Below are 14,921 nucleotides of genomic sequence, written 5' to 3'. Positions count from 1 at the left end.
AGAATTTCTCAGATCAAAGTGCCATAGGAAATGAATAATCAAAAGCAATGTTTTAATAAAAAGCTTGTATATTTACTTCAGAATCGTTTCTTAGATTTAAAGAAACATGAAAGCAGATTTTTAAACTACCTGTAAAATTAAAATGTCCTTTGAATCAATAGATGAGTTCTTATCTTGCAAATATGATTTAACTTGCCATGTTATGTTGAGCTTCGAAAGTGAAGGTTGTTTACTTAGTCAGCAGATTTGAGAATGACTTTCGAAGAGATGTATGATGTATTTTCCAGCAGTGGTTATTTTCTATCATGGGGTTTTGAGGGGACAGATTATGTTCAGCAAAGGCAAATGCAGAGTCCTGCGTAAGGGCTGGAATAACCCCACGCATCAGTGTGGGCTGGCGACCCACTGCCCGGGTAGGAACATGCCTGGTGGATAACCTGATGAACGTGAGTCAGCAGTGTGTCCTTGTGGTAAAGATGACTGGCTCCATCCTGGGCTATATGAGTGAGCCTGTAGCCAGCAGGTTGAGAAGTGACTATTTCTCTATTCTTCTGGAGTATTTTGGCCTCCTCAGTACAAGCAAGACATTACCATGATGGCCCAGCCTGAGACCACCATGGTGAATTAGGGGGGCTGGAGACCATCACAGGGAAAGGGAGGCCTTCAGGGGTGCTGTGTGGCTGTGCGGTTGCCTAAGGCACAGCGTTCTTGGTATAGCTGCCCTCTTTCAGGTGTGGCAAAGATGGAGCTACTTTTCTCTGAGGTGCACAGTAGTAGTGTGAGGGACAACAGGCACAAGTTGCAGCAAGGGAAGTTTCAACTTGATATTGGGGGGTGTGTGTGGAATCTTAAAACCAGGAGTGGTCAAACACTTGGAGAGATTGCCTAGAGAGGTTGCGGAGTGTTCATCCTCGGGGTTATTCAAAACACAACTAGATGTGGCCCTGAGCAAGCTCCTCTCACTGACCCTGGTTTGTACAGGTTCTTGGACTAGATGATCTCCAGAGGTCCCTCCAGTTCAGGTTATTCTGTGATTCCATGTGAGCTTACACTTCTGTATAATCCACAGAAGATCTAATACAAAGTGCTAATTTGGTAGTAGAATGTGACCCTTAATATGTCCTTATTCTTCCCAAAGCAATAACACAGTAAAGTTATTTTGAGACTATTGTTTTTTTGGCTGCCTTCTAGCTACATTACTTTGAGAAGTTGTTATGAAAAGCTAGTTCTGGCTTCATGACTGAAGCTGATTAATTAGGACAGGTAAAGATTTTCTTGAAATTATAAAGGTTTGTTTTTTGTGTTACAGTTTGTCTAAAATTGAAACTGTGCTTGCCCCTTTTCTCCTTTTAAAATGCTGGATGATCTGTAAGTCTGTTGAGGGGACACTCAGGTTGCACATATAGCACAGAATGCTTCTTAGATGCTGCTATTTTTGCTAACTGATCTTTTTTTTAATATCTGTGGGCAGTATTGCATTATTTGTGAAAATGTCCATTTTTTTCTGTATTTCCTCTTACTGGTTCATTGAAACAGTAGTTATATTTAAATGGGTTTTTAATGAGCCATGTAGAAAAGTGAAGCTCAAGGAATAATAAGAATTTGGGTCTGCCATGAGGCTATTAAAGTCAGTTCAGTCATCAGAAAGCCTAGAAATTGATTTCATATTTAGTCTATTTCATATCTGAATAATAATTGACTACTCCTGTGCTAATTATTTTCCCAAATTTATGTTTTTTTCCCTCTTATACTTGTCTGTTCATTCACAAGCAACTTATATTTCAGGATATTTTGGAGTCTGAGGTGCCATTAGCTGAAATTTGATTTACTGCTGGGCTGTATTAAACAAGTACTCCATAGTTCTGCATTGTAACATGGACTGAGTAATACGCAGACTGCTTTGTGTACATGCGGTTTTTGCCAACCCTATAAATCTGCTTATATTCTCTTGCAGTTTACTTTGGTTGTGCTCATTGCAGAGGATGTGCGTAGTCAGTTCTGTGGTTGCTATGCAGGTGCATTGTACAGGCTTGTTTAAGACTGGAAAAGTTTTTTGCTGAGGAAAGGATGCCAGTGATGCTCATGTTTTAAATTTTCTGCCAGCCTCCTCCATGTCCTCTTTCCAGATACTTGCTGCACATGTCTGAAAGTGTATGGCAGTGCTCTGAGAGTGATTGAAATCTCTCACATCAGCAGATCATCAGGTGGCTGTCAGAAAGTGTGTGCAGACAGAGACCTATACGTTGGGACTGCAGGACAGGGCTGGGCTTAACCCTCTGGCATCAGGTTTTAAAGAAAATGCTTGAAGCAGCTATTTTAGGTGGAGATATATTGACAAGGCTAATTTAGATTTTAGAATCTCATTTGGACCGTCAAAATCTCTCTCTTCAAGGACCAAAGTCTCCTGTGAAAAAGTTACTTAGTTCAGTTATTAAACATAAACTGAGAATCAGAATCCTTGCCAATGTGGGTGCCTCACCAGAGGTGGGTGTTGAGCTGCTCTGTCACTTGGAGCTGCCACAGAAGAGCTGTGCTCACTATTCTGCTGGAAGCACAAAAATAATCACTTGTGTGAAAGGCAGTTTCGTACACAAATGGCCATCCTGCAGGAGACGTGCAGCATAAATGCCAGAAGACCAGAGCAGCTGTGAAAGAGAAGACCACATCTGGAAGTTGTTGTATGGGCCAGGAGGGGAAGGCATGGTTCAGCCAGGGGAATCGAGACACTTCTGGTTGCTCAACAGATCAACTACTGAGCAATTGGTCACTGAACAGCGGAACAAATTGGGAATGTCCTTGTATGAAATTATCTGATAAGTGTCATTCTGGTGAGAAGAAACCAGATATTTAAAATGGCTCCTAATCATTAAAAAAGATAAGTGATTTCAGTTTCATTCTGAGTTAAAAAGAGTGGACAAGAAGTGCAGAGGATGCGAAAACCAGAGGATCACTTGCTATCTTTCTAGCATGAGAATAGAGCTGTAATCCTAACTGATGTTAAAATAAGTCTGAAATCATTACTGGTGCCTACACATGAGGCATTATCAGATTCATCAATAAATATTACAAAAGAATTAACAAATTTTGGACAGATACTTAGGAATATGCAAAATTCAAGTGATCTTTTTGACATCTTACTTGTCATAGTGGGGGAAAAATACAGGAAAAATTTCTAGCTTTATGAGTTTCTGTGAAGTGGAGGATTTCTGGTTTTGTGCTAGAGAGAGATAACCCGATTGCACCATTTGATAGTGATGAATTGTTTTATATGGTCTTAGTACTTAATGAAAATGTAAACAACCATTGCTAGTGCGAATAGTTTTTTAATCCAGTTAATTAAAATTCAAGTACTTAATCTAATCTATTAATTGAGAATGCATATGTGTTTACTAATTTTTAATTACCTCAGAATAGATGGAAATTGTAATAATTAATGTTGGAATGCAGACTGCTGCTGCTGTGTCAATATTAAAATAAATCAGTCTTCTTGCTTTTTATTTATTTAAGCAAATATAACCTGGTTAGTATGATATGTTAATTCCCAGACAGAGCAACAGAGAAGCTCATCCTAGTATCTCTTTCAGAAAGAACTAAAGGTTGGAGAGTAATTAATTCTGTACAACATGGTGCTGTGGGAAGTCGGTCAGATGTGCTGTAGAGGGCTGAATGCAGTGATCTGCTGGAATGCCTTCCTCCTATCTGAAAGCCAAAGGAGTCTCAGTAAAACTTTGTTTTGGTATCTCAGGCTGTAGAATCATTTCTTTGTAAGCCATTTGCTTGATGAAGCTAGTATATTTAGCAAAAAGAATTAAATTATGTTGCTCCCCCTTCTTTTTCTGTTTGCTGTAGAAAGAGTCTTTATGAGTCAAAAGAGAAGAGAGTCAAGTTAGTGGCTGGTTTTTAAACTGTACTCCTGTATTTTTTTTGGTCTTTGGAGGATGATGGTAGCAATAAAAAAAAACCCTCCTCTTAAAATATACTAAAGATCATAAGTACGCTTTTTACCACTGGGGTAATTGTTGAGTTTTACCGCAGTTCTTTGTATTGCTGTTGGTCACACTGAATGTTGTTGCTTTTTTTAAAAAAAGTTGTATCTTTTGTTGATCATTTGTATAAGATTACTTATATTTCTTGTGCTGGAGTTTAAAAAATAGGAGTATTTTAGTTCATGCATATTAGCCTTTCGATGACTTACTCTAATTCCATTGATGAAATGGAATGAACCTTTCCATAAGTTGTGATCTGAACAAAGCTGCTGTCTTTATATTTGACAGTGCTATTGAATATCTGAAACTTCATTTTTCTTGAAAAACTAGTATACGCTTACACTGGGGACCAAATTCTTATCTTGTTCAAGCTGATGATTCTTCCTGTGCTGGCTTACATTGATGAAGGATGTGGATCTGTATTGAAACCTCATTTCTATTGCTTTTGCCATATTATAATTGGAAATGTAAACATGCCAGTCTAAATTAAGCCTATAATTTATTAAATTTGTAATGGGAAGACAAAGTGGTTTGTTGCTACTTGATTTTATTTCCCATTTTCAGATTTTTTGTTCAGTGATTGGAAAATGCAAATAGTGTGTCCTGTTACCCTGGGTGACTAAAACTGCTGTAACCTATTTAACCATATTTTCACATCATTGATGCATTCAAGCTCAGGTCCCATGGAATGGGGGGTGGATATAACTTATTATAACTACTACTATTATTATTTATTTATTACTTTACTACTTACTAATAATATTTTATTACTATTGTTGATATTTGGTCTTTGGTTCTCTCCCTCTTTTTTTTTTTTTTTTTTTTTTTTTTAGGAAAGGGATTTAAATAAGCCAAATGGCTCCAATTTTCACTGAATTTTTGTGGAATATCTTTTAAAGAGCTAGTATTGATCTAATATTGAACAGCTAAGCTGTTTTCTTTCTTCATGCATGGTTATGGTTTGTTCAGCCCTTCTGCTGATCCCTTCTGCATAAGAATGGATGGTATGGTGCGTTTCTCTCACTGCCTGTGATGAGATCTAAAACCGAAGGACAGGGAACAGGAGGCACAGCTCATGTCAGGTATTGGAAGTAATCATAGAGTGGTTCTGGAAAGGAGTATGCAGTTCCTTGCATTTGAAAACCGGCGCTGTGCATGGTTATGGTAATTTCAGTAATTTATTTCTTACTTTAAAAAAGAAAAAAAAGGTTAACATGGAGGCAGTCTCCCTACAGTAAAGATTATGTTGCTTCCAGGAAGGATAGTCATCTTTGTTTTCTACTCTCTTTGTAAATCTGATATTTAAAGCCTAGCAAAATACCATAGATTTACCATTGACTTTAAGGCTGATAAAAGCTGGTCTAGTAATCTGCGTTCCATGCCTTGCCAAATTAAAAACATCTCTTTGGCCTTTAAACAAGACTGGCATCTCACTGACAGGCCATTTGTTTCCCTGGCATAGAGCAGTGTTTACTGCTTTGGATTCCTGCTGCAAAGGATTCTTTGTAGGTCCAGTGACCTACTACAGCTTCCTTCTAAGTAGCTGTAAGGTGTCTCTTCAGATATTTTTTGTTTTGTTTCTTGTTCCTGCAAAGATGGTAGTTGAGGTGTGATTTCTGGGCTTCCAGAAGTACAAAAGTATAATTCCTTTCCTCAAAGAATTTCCTTTAATTAAATAAAATGTGTTGGAGAAATCAGAAATGAATTCTTGATATCAGAATACAGTGGAAGATGTTTTGGCTGTCCTTGTTTCCTGTGAGCTCATCATCTGCAGAGTGGCATACCAAGCTCTGGAAATCAAGATCCAACACTGTTTATTCACGTTCAGTCTTCCAGTCCCAAAGACTTTCTAGTTCATTATGAGGAATGAGTGTACCTATGTAACGTTGTTTTACAATGAACTTCCTAACCTGCATTCCTAACACTAATTAGATTTGGAGAAGACTAACATGGCTTGTGTTTCCTCACGTGTTGTATGCAAAAATGTTACAACTTGGTATGCTTTTTAATGGAACTGAAGCCTTTTGAAGGTTTGATGCTGTCAAAACAGTGAATAACTGCAAAAGTACGTAAGATCAAAAGCTAAGCTTTGAAATGAGAAACATGGTTTTTAGATGTTCTGAAGTCATAGGTTGTAGACTGTCTGGAATAGGCAAAAAGCTGGAGGCAACTTAAAGTAGAACATACATATATAGAGATTTATATGCACGTACCCTTCTATAAAATACTTGCAACAGCATACATTGAGTAATATTTTTCAATCAGCCTCAAAGGAACAGAATGTCATTTGGGGATTTATCTTGATACATGCCATGCAAAGGAGATAAAAGATTTGATATTTCATGCCTAGAATTCTTAAATGCATTGTTTGTGTTTTGTTCTAATACCTTACACATCTTCACTTGTGGATTAATTTATTTTCAGTTAATGGAGATTGGTAATTAGCTTGTTATAAAACATAGAAAAAGTGTTATGAGTAAAGTGTGCTTCTTTTGAGAAATATGGTTCAATTTTTGTAAGCATTGGTATTTCACAATGTGTTAGAAAATTAAATTTCCAATACTCTTGAGCTACTGACATTTTAGGTGTTGTCACATCTCTTTTTTGCATAGACTTCTCAAGCACAAAATAATGAATTGTATGTTAAAAACACATTCTAGCTGTCTGCAATTGCAGCCTCATTTTCCTTCTGCTCCCTGCCTTTCAAATAGCACTGGAGAGCATGGACTTTTTACCCATTACCAGTTCATTCCTTCTGTTTTGTGCATGCCATGAGCCTAAACTTGCATTAGGTATGGAATTACTGGCAGAAGTTTGCTACTCTCTGCAGTTTCAAAACTATGTGTTAAAAAAAGTTAATGCCTGAAAGTACTTTCAAAAGCTGAATTCCCAAATGGTTTCCACTTGGGCTTACAGTTGCGGTTTTAATTTTTTTTACTGATGTTTGTGTAAGTTAGATTTGAGTAAAGGGACTAATATTAAAATCTGAAGGACGAGATGATGTCAAATTCACTTAAAAAAAAAAAAGAAAAAAGAAAATGATGTCTCCGATTCCTTTAGGTTATACGAAGTTTTAAGTGTTGTTCTAAAAAAAATAAACAATTTGCAGAGATCAGCGTAGGTTTAAGTTGATTTGTTCCATTTACCCTACCAATTTGGACAGAAGAATTTAATGCTTTCTTGGAAATGTCTTTCAACTATTATATTATAGATTAATTTATAGGCTGCAGAATGCTGTTACCCATAAAACTTTTTTACCCATCTTGAAAATTAAGTTCGAAAATCGAATGTGTATAAGAGCTGGCCTTTTCTCTTTCACTAGGTCACCAAAGATAAATTGGGATAAATTAGTTATTTCAAATAAAAGCATTTATTTACAGTGAAAGAAATATCTCAGATTTACCAAAAACCACCATAATGTTTTTCCTATTTCCCTTGCAACAGTGAACACAGATTTAGTAAATCTTTATTAAATTAGTGACTTGGCTAAGTTTCAAATTGAGTTCTTAGGCTTGTCTTGGAGAAGCTGATTGCAAAGAAATACAGAAATATCTCTGTAACTTTGACAAAAGAAATTTTGCAAGGGAAGCTCCTAACTTAAATTATATTAATAGATAATAAATTAATAGGTGACAGATTAATAGATGGTAACTTGTAGTGATTATAACACTTCCAGGTGGCTTTGTATTTTGTCTATAGCTTTCAATGTGTATTAACATAATTTCTTATTGTGTGTTTTTATTCTATAAAAATGTGGTTTTGCTCATGATACTACTACATGTAGTAGTGATGCATATAGAGGTGTCAAAACACAAGTGATAAATTCCAGTGCACAGCCATTGATCGGCACTCGGATAGTTTTCTGCATTGCTGGGTAAGATGAAGTGGTTTGCCGAGGAAGGTGCAACCCTTCCATTCCTGACTTGGTGCCGTTCATTCTGCGGCTTGCAGTGATGGGTTTTGTGTCCTGCCAGAGCTGTTGACCCTTTGTACTATCCAATTAATGGCAGCCTTTCCTTGGGCTGATGATGTTGTGATCTAGGCATTGATCTGAGTCTCTGCTGATAGACATTTCTTGCTCTTTGGTGGGAAGAAATGATGAAATGCTGATCTACAATGGCACTTTGATGTTGCTGAAAGATTTTTTTTTTTAATAGTAGATTAAATTGTCATTTGCAGCTTGTAGCTGTGTTTGATGAGCAAGATCCACACCATGGAGGTGATGGCACCAGCGCCAGCTCGACAGGCACGCAAAGCCCGGAGATTTTTGGCAGTGAGCTTGGCTCCAATGCAGCATCGGCCTTTCAGCCTTACCAAGCGACAAGTGAAATTGAAGTCACTCCTTCAGTCCTTCGTGCAAGTAAGTAAATGTCCTCGGTATCTTGACGTGTTTCATCTTAATTTACGAGGATGCCAAGTGCTGTTACCTATTCATGCTGCTGGGAAAATGATTCATTATCTGTCCTTATCGAAAGCTGATCGGAATTGAGAAACTGTGTAAATGCTTGTTGCATACAAGTAAACAAACCTTTCTGTTTTAATAAATTATTTATAAACTGATCTTAGGAGCAATAAGCTCCTTCTGTGCTGCCAGTTTAAAATTGTCCTCACGCTGAAATCACAGCAAAATTTCCAAATGCAGTTGCTGCACAGTGTAATTTTCAGTTTGCCGGTTTTGTTCCATTTAATGAAGAAAAGGGTAAAAAGAAACTAAAGATAAGAGCACTTTCTACTGAACCTGTCAATGTTGCTAGGCTATGCTTGTCACCTTTCCATAAAAACACCTGCCGATACGTGCATTTACTGTGTTGCAAAAATACACTTCTTTAAAAAGCAGAACCGATAGCCAGGAACATCCCTTTATTTTGTTTATTTCAACATGGGGAACATTTGTTACAAAACCATGAAGCAGGAATTATATATCACGTTTCTTGCTCAGGCAGGATCTTTGAATATTTCAGCTTACTAAGAAGAAAAATCACGCAACAAAATTTACCGTGTCGTTTTCATTGTTGTTAAAAGTATCAAGCAAACAAGACAATGTTGGATAAAGCATCATGCCCTCTTACGTGTAGTGTCTATCATTTTGCTCACTGAACTTTTGAAGTAGTAACTCCACTCCAGAAAATTCTTAGCAGAAGTTAGTATCAGTCAGTCCTTTGATATTCTACAGATACAGTGTTTTAAACAATTATTTGTAATTCCCGAGAGATTACTTTTCTGTAGGTGTTCTCTTAATGGATAAAATCTGTGTTTAAGTAATCAGGTAAAATGCAAATGGAAGAGTTACCACACTATTAAGTTTGAGGGGTTTTGTACCAGAGTGTTTTCTATAAAATTAAGGGAACAACATTTAACAATTAGCTTACATAGACTTGAACGTGTATCCTTTCAAGCTCTAACTATGCTTCATTACAACACAGAATTAAATTAGGGAAAGGATTAATGGCAGAATAAAGAAGTATCCTGGAATTTCAGGACCCTTCCATTTTGCTGTCAGTAGCGTATGCCACAGCTAAATGCATATCTCATTTCCATGCATAAGCCAAAAAGCTGTCCTCCTGGGTTCTCAATTTAGCTGGGATTAGAGCAGGCAAATACATACACATTTTCTCCTTAGTGTGCTTATCTGGTGTATTATATGATACATTGATGTTAGTGCATCAAAATCATATAGTGCAGATAAAATTCAATGATACATTCAATGATATATTATCTTCAGTGTTATTCTGGAAAATACATAGAATACTTACCTAGTTCTTCATTGATTGCTAAAATGACCAAAAAGTGCTTTGAGAACCTATAATACAAAGGTCTATAGAAATGCAGAAGACTTTTAAAACTGTTGGTAAGAATTATAGCTCTTCTGATACTTTTTATAAAAGCACGCAAAAATAAAACAATGAAACAATTTGTCATAAATATGTTATCACAAATCAGAGATGTTCTCTTATCTAGCTAATTCCTTTTTTTTTTTTTATGTTGACAATTAAATATATTTTGTTTTTAAATGTTCCAAACCACAGGCTTAGAATCCCAGTCCAGTAATATTATCTCATATTAAACATACCTATTTCAAGAATTTCATTTAAATATACATTGAAAATGGAAATAATATCCCTATTGTATTTCCTTTATAACTTGTGAAGTGAAGCATAGCATACAAATGGTATTCTCAGTATTTCAAATAATTATCTTCTTACTGTGTAAGTTCTATTCAGCAAATAAAACCCATCCAGTTTTGTGGTAGATGCAGATCCTGATTATTATATGTTGACAAGGTCATATATCTATTAATTGGATTGGAGATGGGATACAAAATTGCTGTAATTATTGTAATTTTCTAGCTAATTGCAGGGTTGGCGGTGAATATTTTACTTCTAACAAATGAAAAACAGTATTCCATCTGAAATTGGTTTATAGCATTTTAGACATTTTGTTTTACATCTCTGGTGCTTTTTGCTCGCAAGCTGGGCTCTGTTTCTCAGCAGTTCACTCGCAGAAGCGTAGCTTTGTGCCATTCTGCTACCGCTCACCTGCACCCGAGGGGTACGGAGCAGCCTCTGTTCAGAGGCAGCATCTCAGCGCAGTAGGCTGGGGCTTAAGGGCCTGCTGAGATTTTCGTCTCTTTGTTCTGGTTGCCATGCTACCCCTTTTGTTTGTTTATAGATCACGCCATCGCTCCTCTCCCAGCAAGGGAAAGGTTAGCTAGATCAGGTCCAGCTGGAAAAGTAATATTCATCTGGATTCCCTCTTTTCCCATGCACAAACACAGCCTGTGCTTTGCACGTGGGGGGGTTGTGTCAAATTGAATCTTACCATCTAAATGTGGAAACAAAAATGAGGCTGGCTCTGTACCCCCTATGTTGTTTTGCAATGTGAAACCACAATTCATCGATACAAGCAGCTGATTTATTTATGTTTCTTATCTAGCTCTTTCTCTTTTACTGCTTTTCTGTTACCCAAGTTAAACTTCCTCTTGTTGTGTTTCATCAGTTGAGCTGCATTTTTTTTCTAAGCATACAGTACACAAGGCATTTTTTGTGTGTGCCTGCGTGCTTTCTGAGAAGAGGTTGGAAGCTCACTGCAGAAGATTGTTAAAGCAGACTGATGTTTATTCCCTGCTGAAATATAAACTGGAGGCGCAGGTGAAAATTGCCAAACCTAATGAGCAATTTGGCAGATAAGACAGGATGTCAGGCAGTGACAGTTCAGCAGCGGGTGCACTGCCTGTGAACCAAGTTGTTTGTTTCACAGTACTGCATTTAAATATTGTAAATAAAATCCCTTTCCAGCTACATGAGATATTGTGAAAAGGGTCATCTCTTTGTCTAGTTTTCCTTTTAAGTTTTTAGCTCTGTTAAATAACCAAGGGTGGTCTTAGTTCTTGGTCTTGGTGTGATTATATGTTACAAGTCTCTCTGTTTCAGCAGTTGCGGTTAAAAAACCATTTGTAGTGTATAACATTATTTGGAAAATAAATTAAGAGGGTTTAGAGGACTGATTATTTTTTTTTTCTTTTTCTTTTTTTCCTGGCCCAAAGTAGAGAAGAGTAAAGAGGCTGGGGGATCTTCATTCTTTCTTTCTTTAGCCCTTTAATGTGAGGGTACCGAGAAGATGAAGCCAGGCTCTTCTCACATGGGCACATTGTTGCTGGAGGCAACAAACACAAGTTGCAACAAGGAAAATGCCAGTTAGATATTAGGAAAACAATTTTTACCTTGAGAGCAAAACAGGCTGCTCAGTGAAATTATGGCATCTCCATCCTTGGAGATGGGCAAAACTTGGCTGAGCATGGCTCTGGGCAACCTGATCTAGCTGGACCCGTTTTGTGTGGAGGGGTTGGACCAAATGACCTCCAGAGATCTCGTCCAACCTCTGAAGTTACCGTGTAATTCTATGACTTCAAATATCATTAACAAAATTAAAGTGTTTGCTTCTCGAAGCCATTATTTTTAAAAGTAAATGATGTTCTTAGTGAAGTAGTTAGCAGACAGTTGTGAAAGCATATTGTGCGCTTACAGCTTAGTACAGTTTAGTATTGTGCTAGTTTGTGCCAGTGTGACACAGATCAGCTGACCGTGCCTTTTACAAGACTACTGCTTTTGTTTTCAGGATGTCTTTGGTAGGGGTGTCAGCTCCTTAAAAAGGAGATATGGGGTAATGGCAAGGTTCTTCTAAAGGCTGGAGGGTGAGCAGCTCCTGGAAATGCTGGCCAGAGGAGTCTAAGAAATTGCTAAGAGCTAGCTGGAAATGGTGCACTCCAGTGATGTATTTGCTCAAGTGATCTGTTACATATATGTTAGTAGGACTCTCGGCATCAGTTTCATATTCTGGTCACAGAAGCAGATGGTGGGGAAAAAAAAAGATCTAGATGAGAATATTATGAAGTGAGTGCACAGCTGGGTGTGAAGATATACTAAAAGTGCAGAGGAGCAAAGTACTTACGGCAGCTTCACATCATTGTTTACCCAGCAGCATGGCTGTTGCTCTAAGGCTCCCTATGTGCATGTGTGTTCTTACCCTGCAATAAGTACAAGTTTATTCCTCAGGGGTAAGAGCACGCATGCAGACTTTCACTGGAAATTCATTGATGTATTAAAGTTAATGACCTTGCTTGCCTTTGAATTTGTGGATCTCTATCTGCTTTCTGAGTAGTTTTTGGAAGTTCACTGGCAAATTAGTAGGACATATCAAGTATAGTCCCTGAGGGCTCTCTTAGGTTGAGGACTATTCAGTATTTTAATAACTCTGAACTGGAATATAGAGTTTGCATAAAAACCTAAGATGGAATTTCAAGCACTTTGGATGTCAAGGTTTCAGTTCAGCATTCACTTCATACATTTATAAACTGCTTTGAAATCAGTGAGATGTGCGCAGTCACTGCATCTAGAAAGAAGAAAGTAATTTGCAAGGCAATACTAGTGAACAGCTAAGTACACAGTACTGCAAGATGGATCTGGGCATTCTAGCGCGTTATTATAGTGCACCTGGGCATAATGCTCTTCCATCAAAGGATCAAAGGCAAATGCTGTTGTGGGCTCACTGAAGTAGTTGTGAGCAGGAAAACTTAAGCTGGAGTGACCAGTTGTAGTGCCAGACTTGGGGAAATTGTAAACAAGTTGGAGAGAGCTGAAAGAGAGTAACAAGAGTAAGATGCTTTGGAGACCATGACCAAGCATTGGAAGGGCTGGTTTATTTAGTTAAGAAAATATAAAAACTGATAGGGTCCAAGTCTTCAACTGTATTTTTTTTTTGTCTCATTCTCCATGTCAGCGAAGAGAAGGGCAGTTGGCATTTCCTGGGAAAAAGCCATTTTTTCGTAACCTGTAAGTCTAAAAAATGTTTTTACACCTCATGTAACAAGCAAATCTTTGTGGGAATGGTTCAGAGGCCTGTTCTGCGTGCTGCTGAGTGCTGTCCTGCACTGTGGTATAAGGTAGGAAGGCAACCAGCTGGCGGTGGCAGATCTGTCCTGTTCCTGGCTAAGCCATTGGGTTGTTTGGTAACCACGGGTGAGCCGCTTCTTGCGTTCGTTGTAAATATGTATGTGTCTTTTCTTAGCATCTCACAGTTTGAGCGTTCAAAAAAATCCAATACTAAGCAAACCAGTTAAAGGTGTGAGCACAAAAATAAGTATGTGAATTTCAAGTACTTTAAAATTGCTGTTTTAAATATGGCACTTCACTGATTTGATACAAGTATTTTTCTAGAGTCCCAAATGCATATTCTGAGAATTAATTTGTTAACATTTCTAAGTTCCTTTGTTTAAAGGTTTGGAGCATTGCATGTTAGCATGTTGGCAAAAAACTGCAGAGGTGAGTTCATATTTGTTCTGGTTTCAAAAGTGATGATGGTTTCAGCACTCTTTCCCACATAGGGCCATTAGAAACTTTTTCATTCTTGTTTGTATCTCTTTGACTCCTTATTCAGCTGTGAGTCAGGTTTATGTATGGAAATAAAGTAATTTTCAAATGTTAAAGAACTAAGGAAGCAAGAGATTAGAAGAGGGAGGAAGAGAAAGATGAGTTCATAAAACCCCAGGTGTTTGGAGCTTTATCAGATGGAGTTACCTCTAGGGTTAAATAGCTGCTTACAAAGTGTAGAGAAAGTCATCCACATTTATAATGAAAGATTATGGCTTTACAGGCAATGCTTGCTAAAGTCAGCGGGGGGTTTTTCACTAGCTCCACCGAGCTTTGGGTCAGGTTTGCTTTCCACAGTGAGTTTCCTCAGTCAGGAACTTCTGTCGATGACCAGCCGGTGTTCAGGTGCCCATCGTTGCAGTGCAGTTCCAGGAATGAATTCCAGAAGATTTCCTAACCATCATTCCCACTTTTACTTCCTTGCCAGGTTCTCAGATGTTTCCTTTACCATGTTGGATAATATGAAAAGAACCTTGAACTGAGGCTTGCACCGAACTGTTGGCGGCTGAATAAGGAAGGTTTCTCATGCATCAGAGTTTAAGGAGAAGATTTAGCAAAGTCTGTTTCCTTACCTTCTGGTGCTCTTGCCGTTCAGGAATTCTTATTGCATTTATCCCTGTAGCTCTATCAAGGATGTGATTGTTTTAAAGCCAGAGTTATTGAATCAAAAAATCAGTACCAGGTGCTGCTTTCTTCCATGAGGATATATTTGTTCTTTCTACAGCACAGTTTTGACTTGAGTGATCTCCAGTTGGTGTTTTCTCCAAGCGTAGTGCTCTGCTGTTAATTTGGGATTGCTGAGCAGTTTAAAAACCATGTGTTTTTGATGAGGCCGTGACACGTTTGTAAAAACAAATGGGTTTTAAACTGCTTAAGTTTCTAAATTAACCTTTAATATCTTCAATCTTCTCAGTATACCATCAAGCAAAATACTGTAGCTTCTAGTAGGATTAAAAAATCCCTGAAACCAATAAAGTAAATAATTTTAGAATTTACTGGATTCTCTAGG

At 37.7% G+C, this 14,921-nt stretch overlaps 1 protein-coding gene across 18 annotated transcripts in view; it reads left to right on the top strand.

Moving 5' to 3' along the window:
- PARD3 (par-3 family cell polarity regulator) overlaps positions 1-14,921 on the top strand; it is a 461,106-nt gene that overhangs the window by 149,104 nt on the left and 297,081 nt on the right. For all 18 annotated transcript variants that reach the window (XR_003922618.1, XM_041122444.1, XM_030008342.2 and 15 more), the window contains exon 3: positions 8,166-8,346. Coding sequence is in view for 17 of the 18 variants with exons in the window: in XM_041122444.1 (XP_040978378.1) it covers positions 8,166-8,346 (181 nt within the window). In the remaining variant the exon portion in view is untranslated. The remainder of the gene's footprint in view (positions 1-8,165; positions 8,347-14,921) is intronic.

This window comes from Aquila chrysaetos, chromosome 3, assembly GCF_900496995.4.
Source record: "Aquila chrysaetos chrysaetos chromosome 3, bAquChr1.4, whole genome shotgun sequence".
In the NCBI taxonomy this organism is placed as follows: Eukaryota; Metazoa; Chordata; class Aves; order Accipitriformes; family Accipitridae; genus Aquila; species Aquila chrysaetos.
This window is presented reverse-complemented; position numbering and strand designations above follow the sequence as displayed.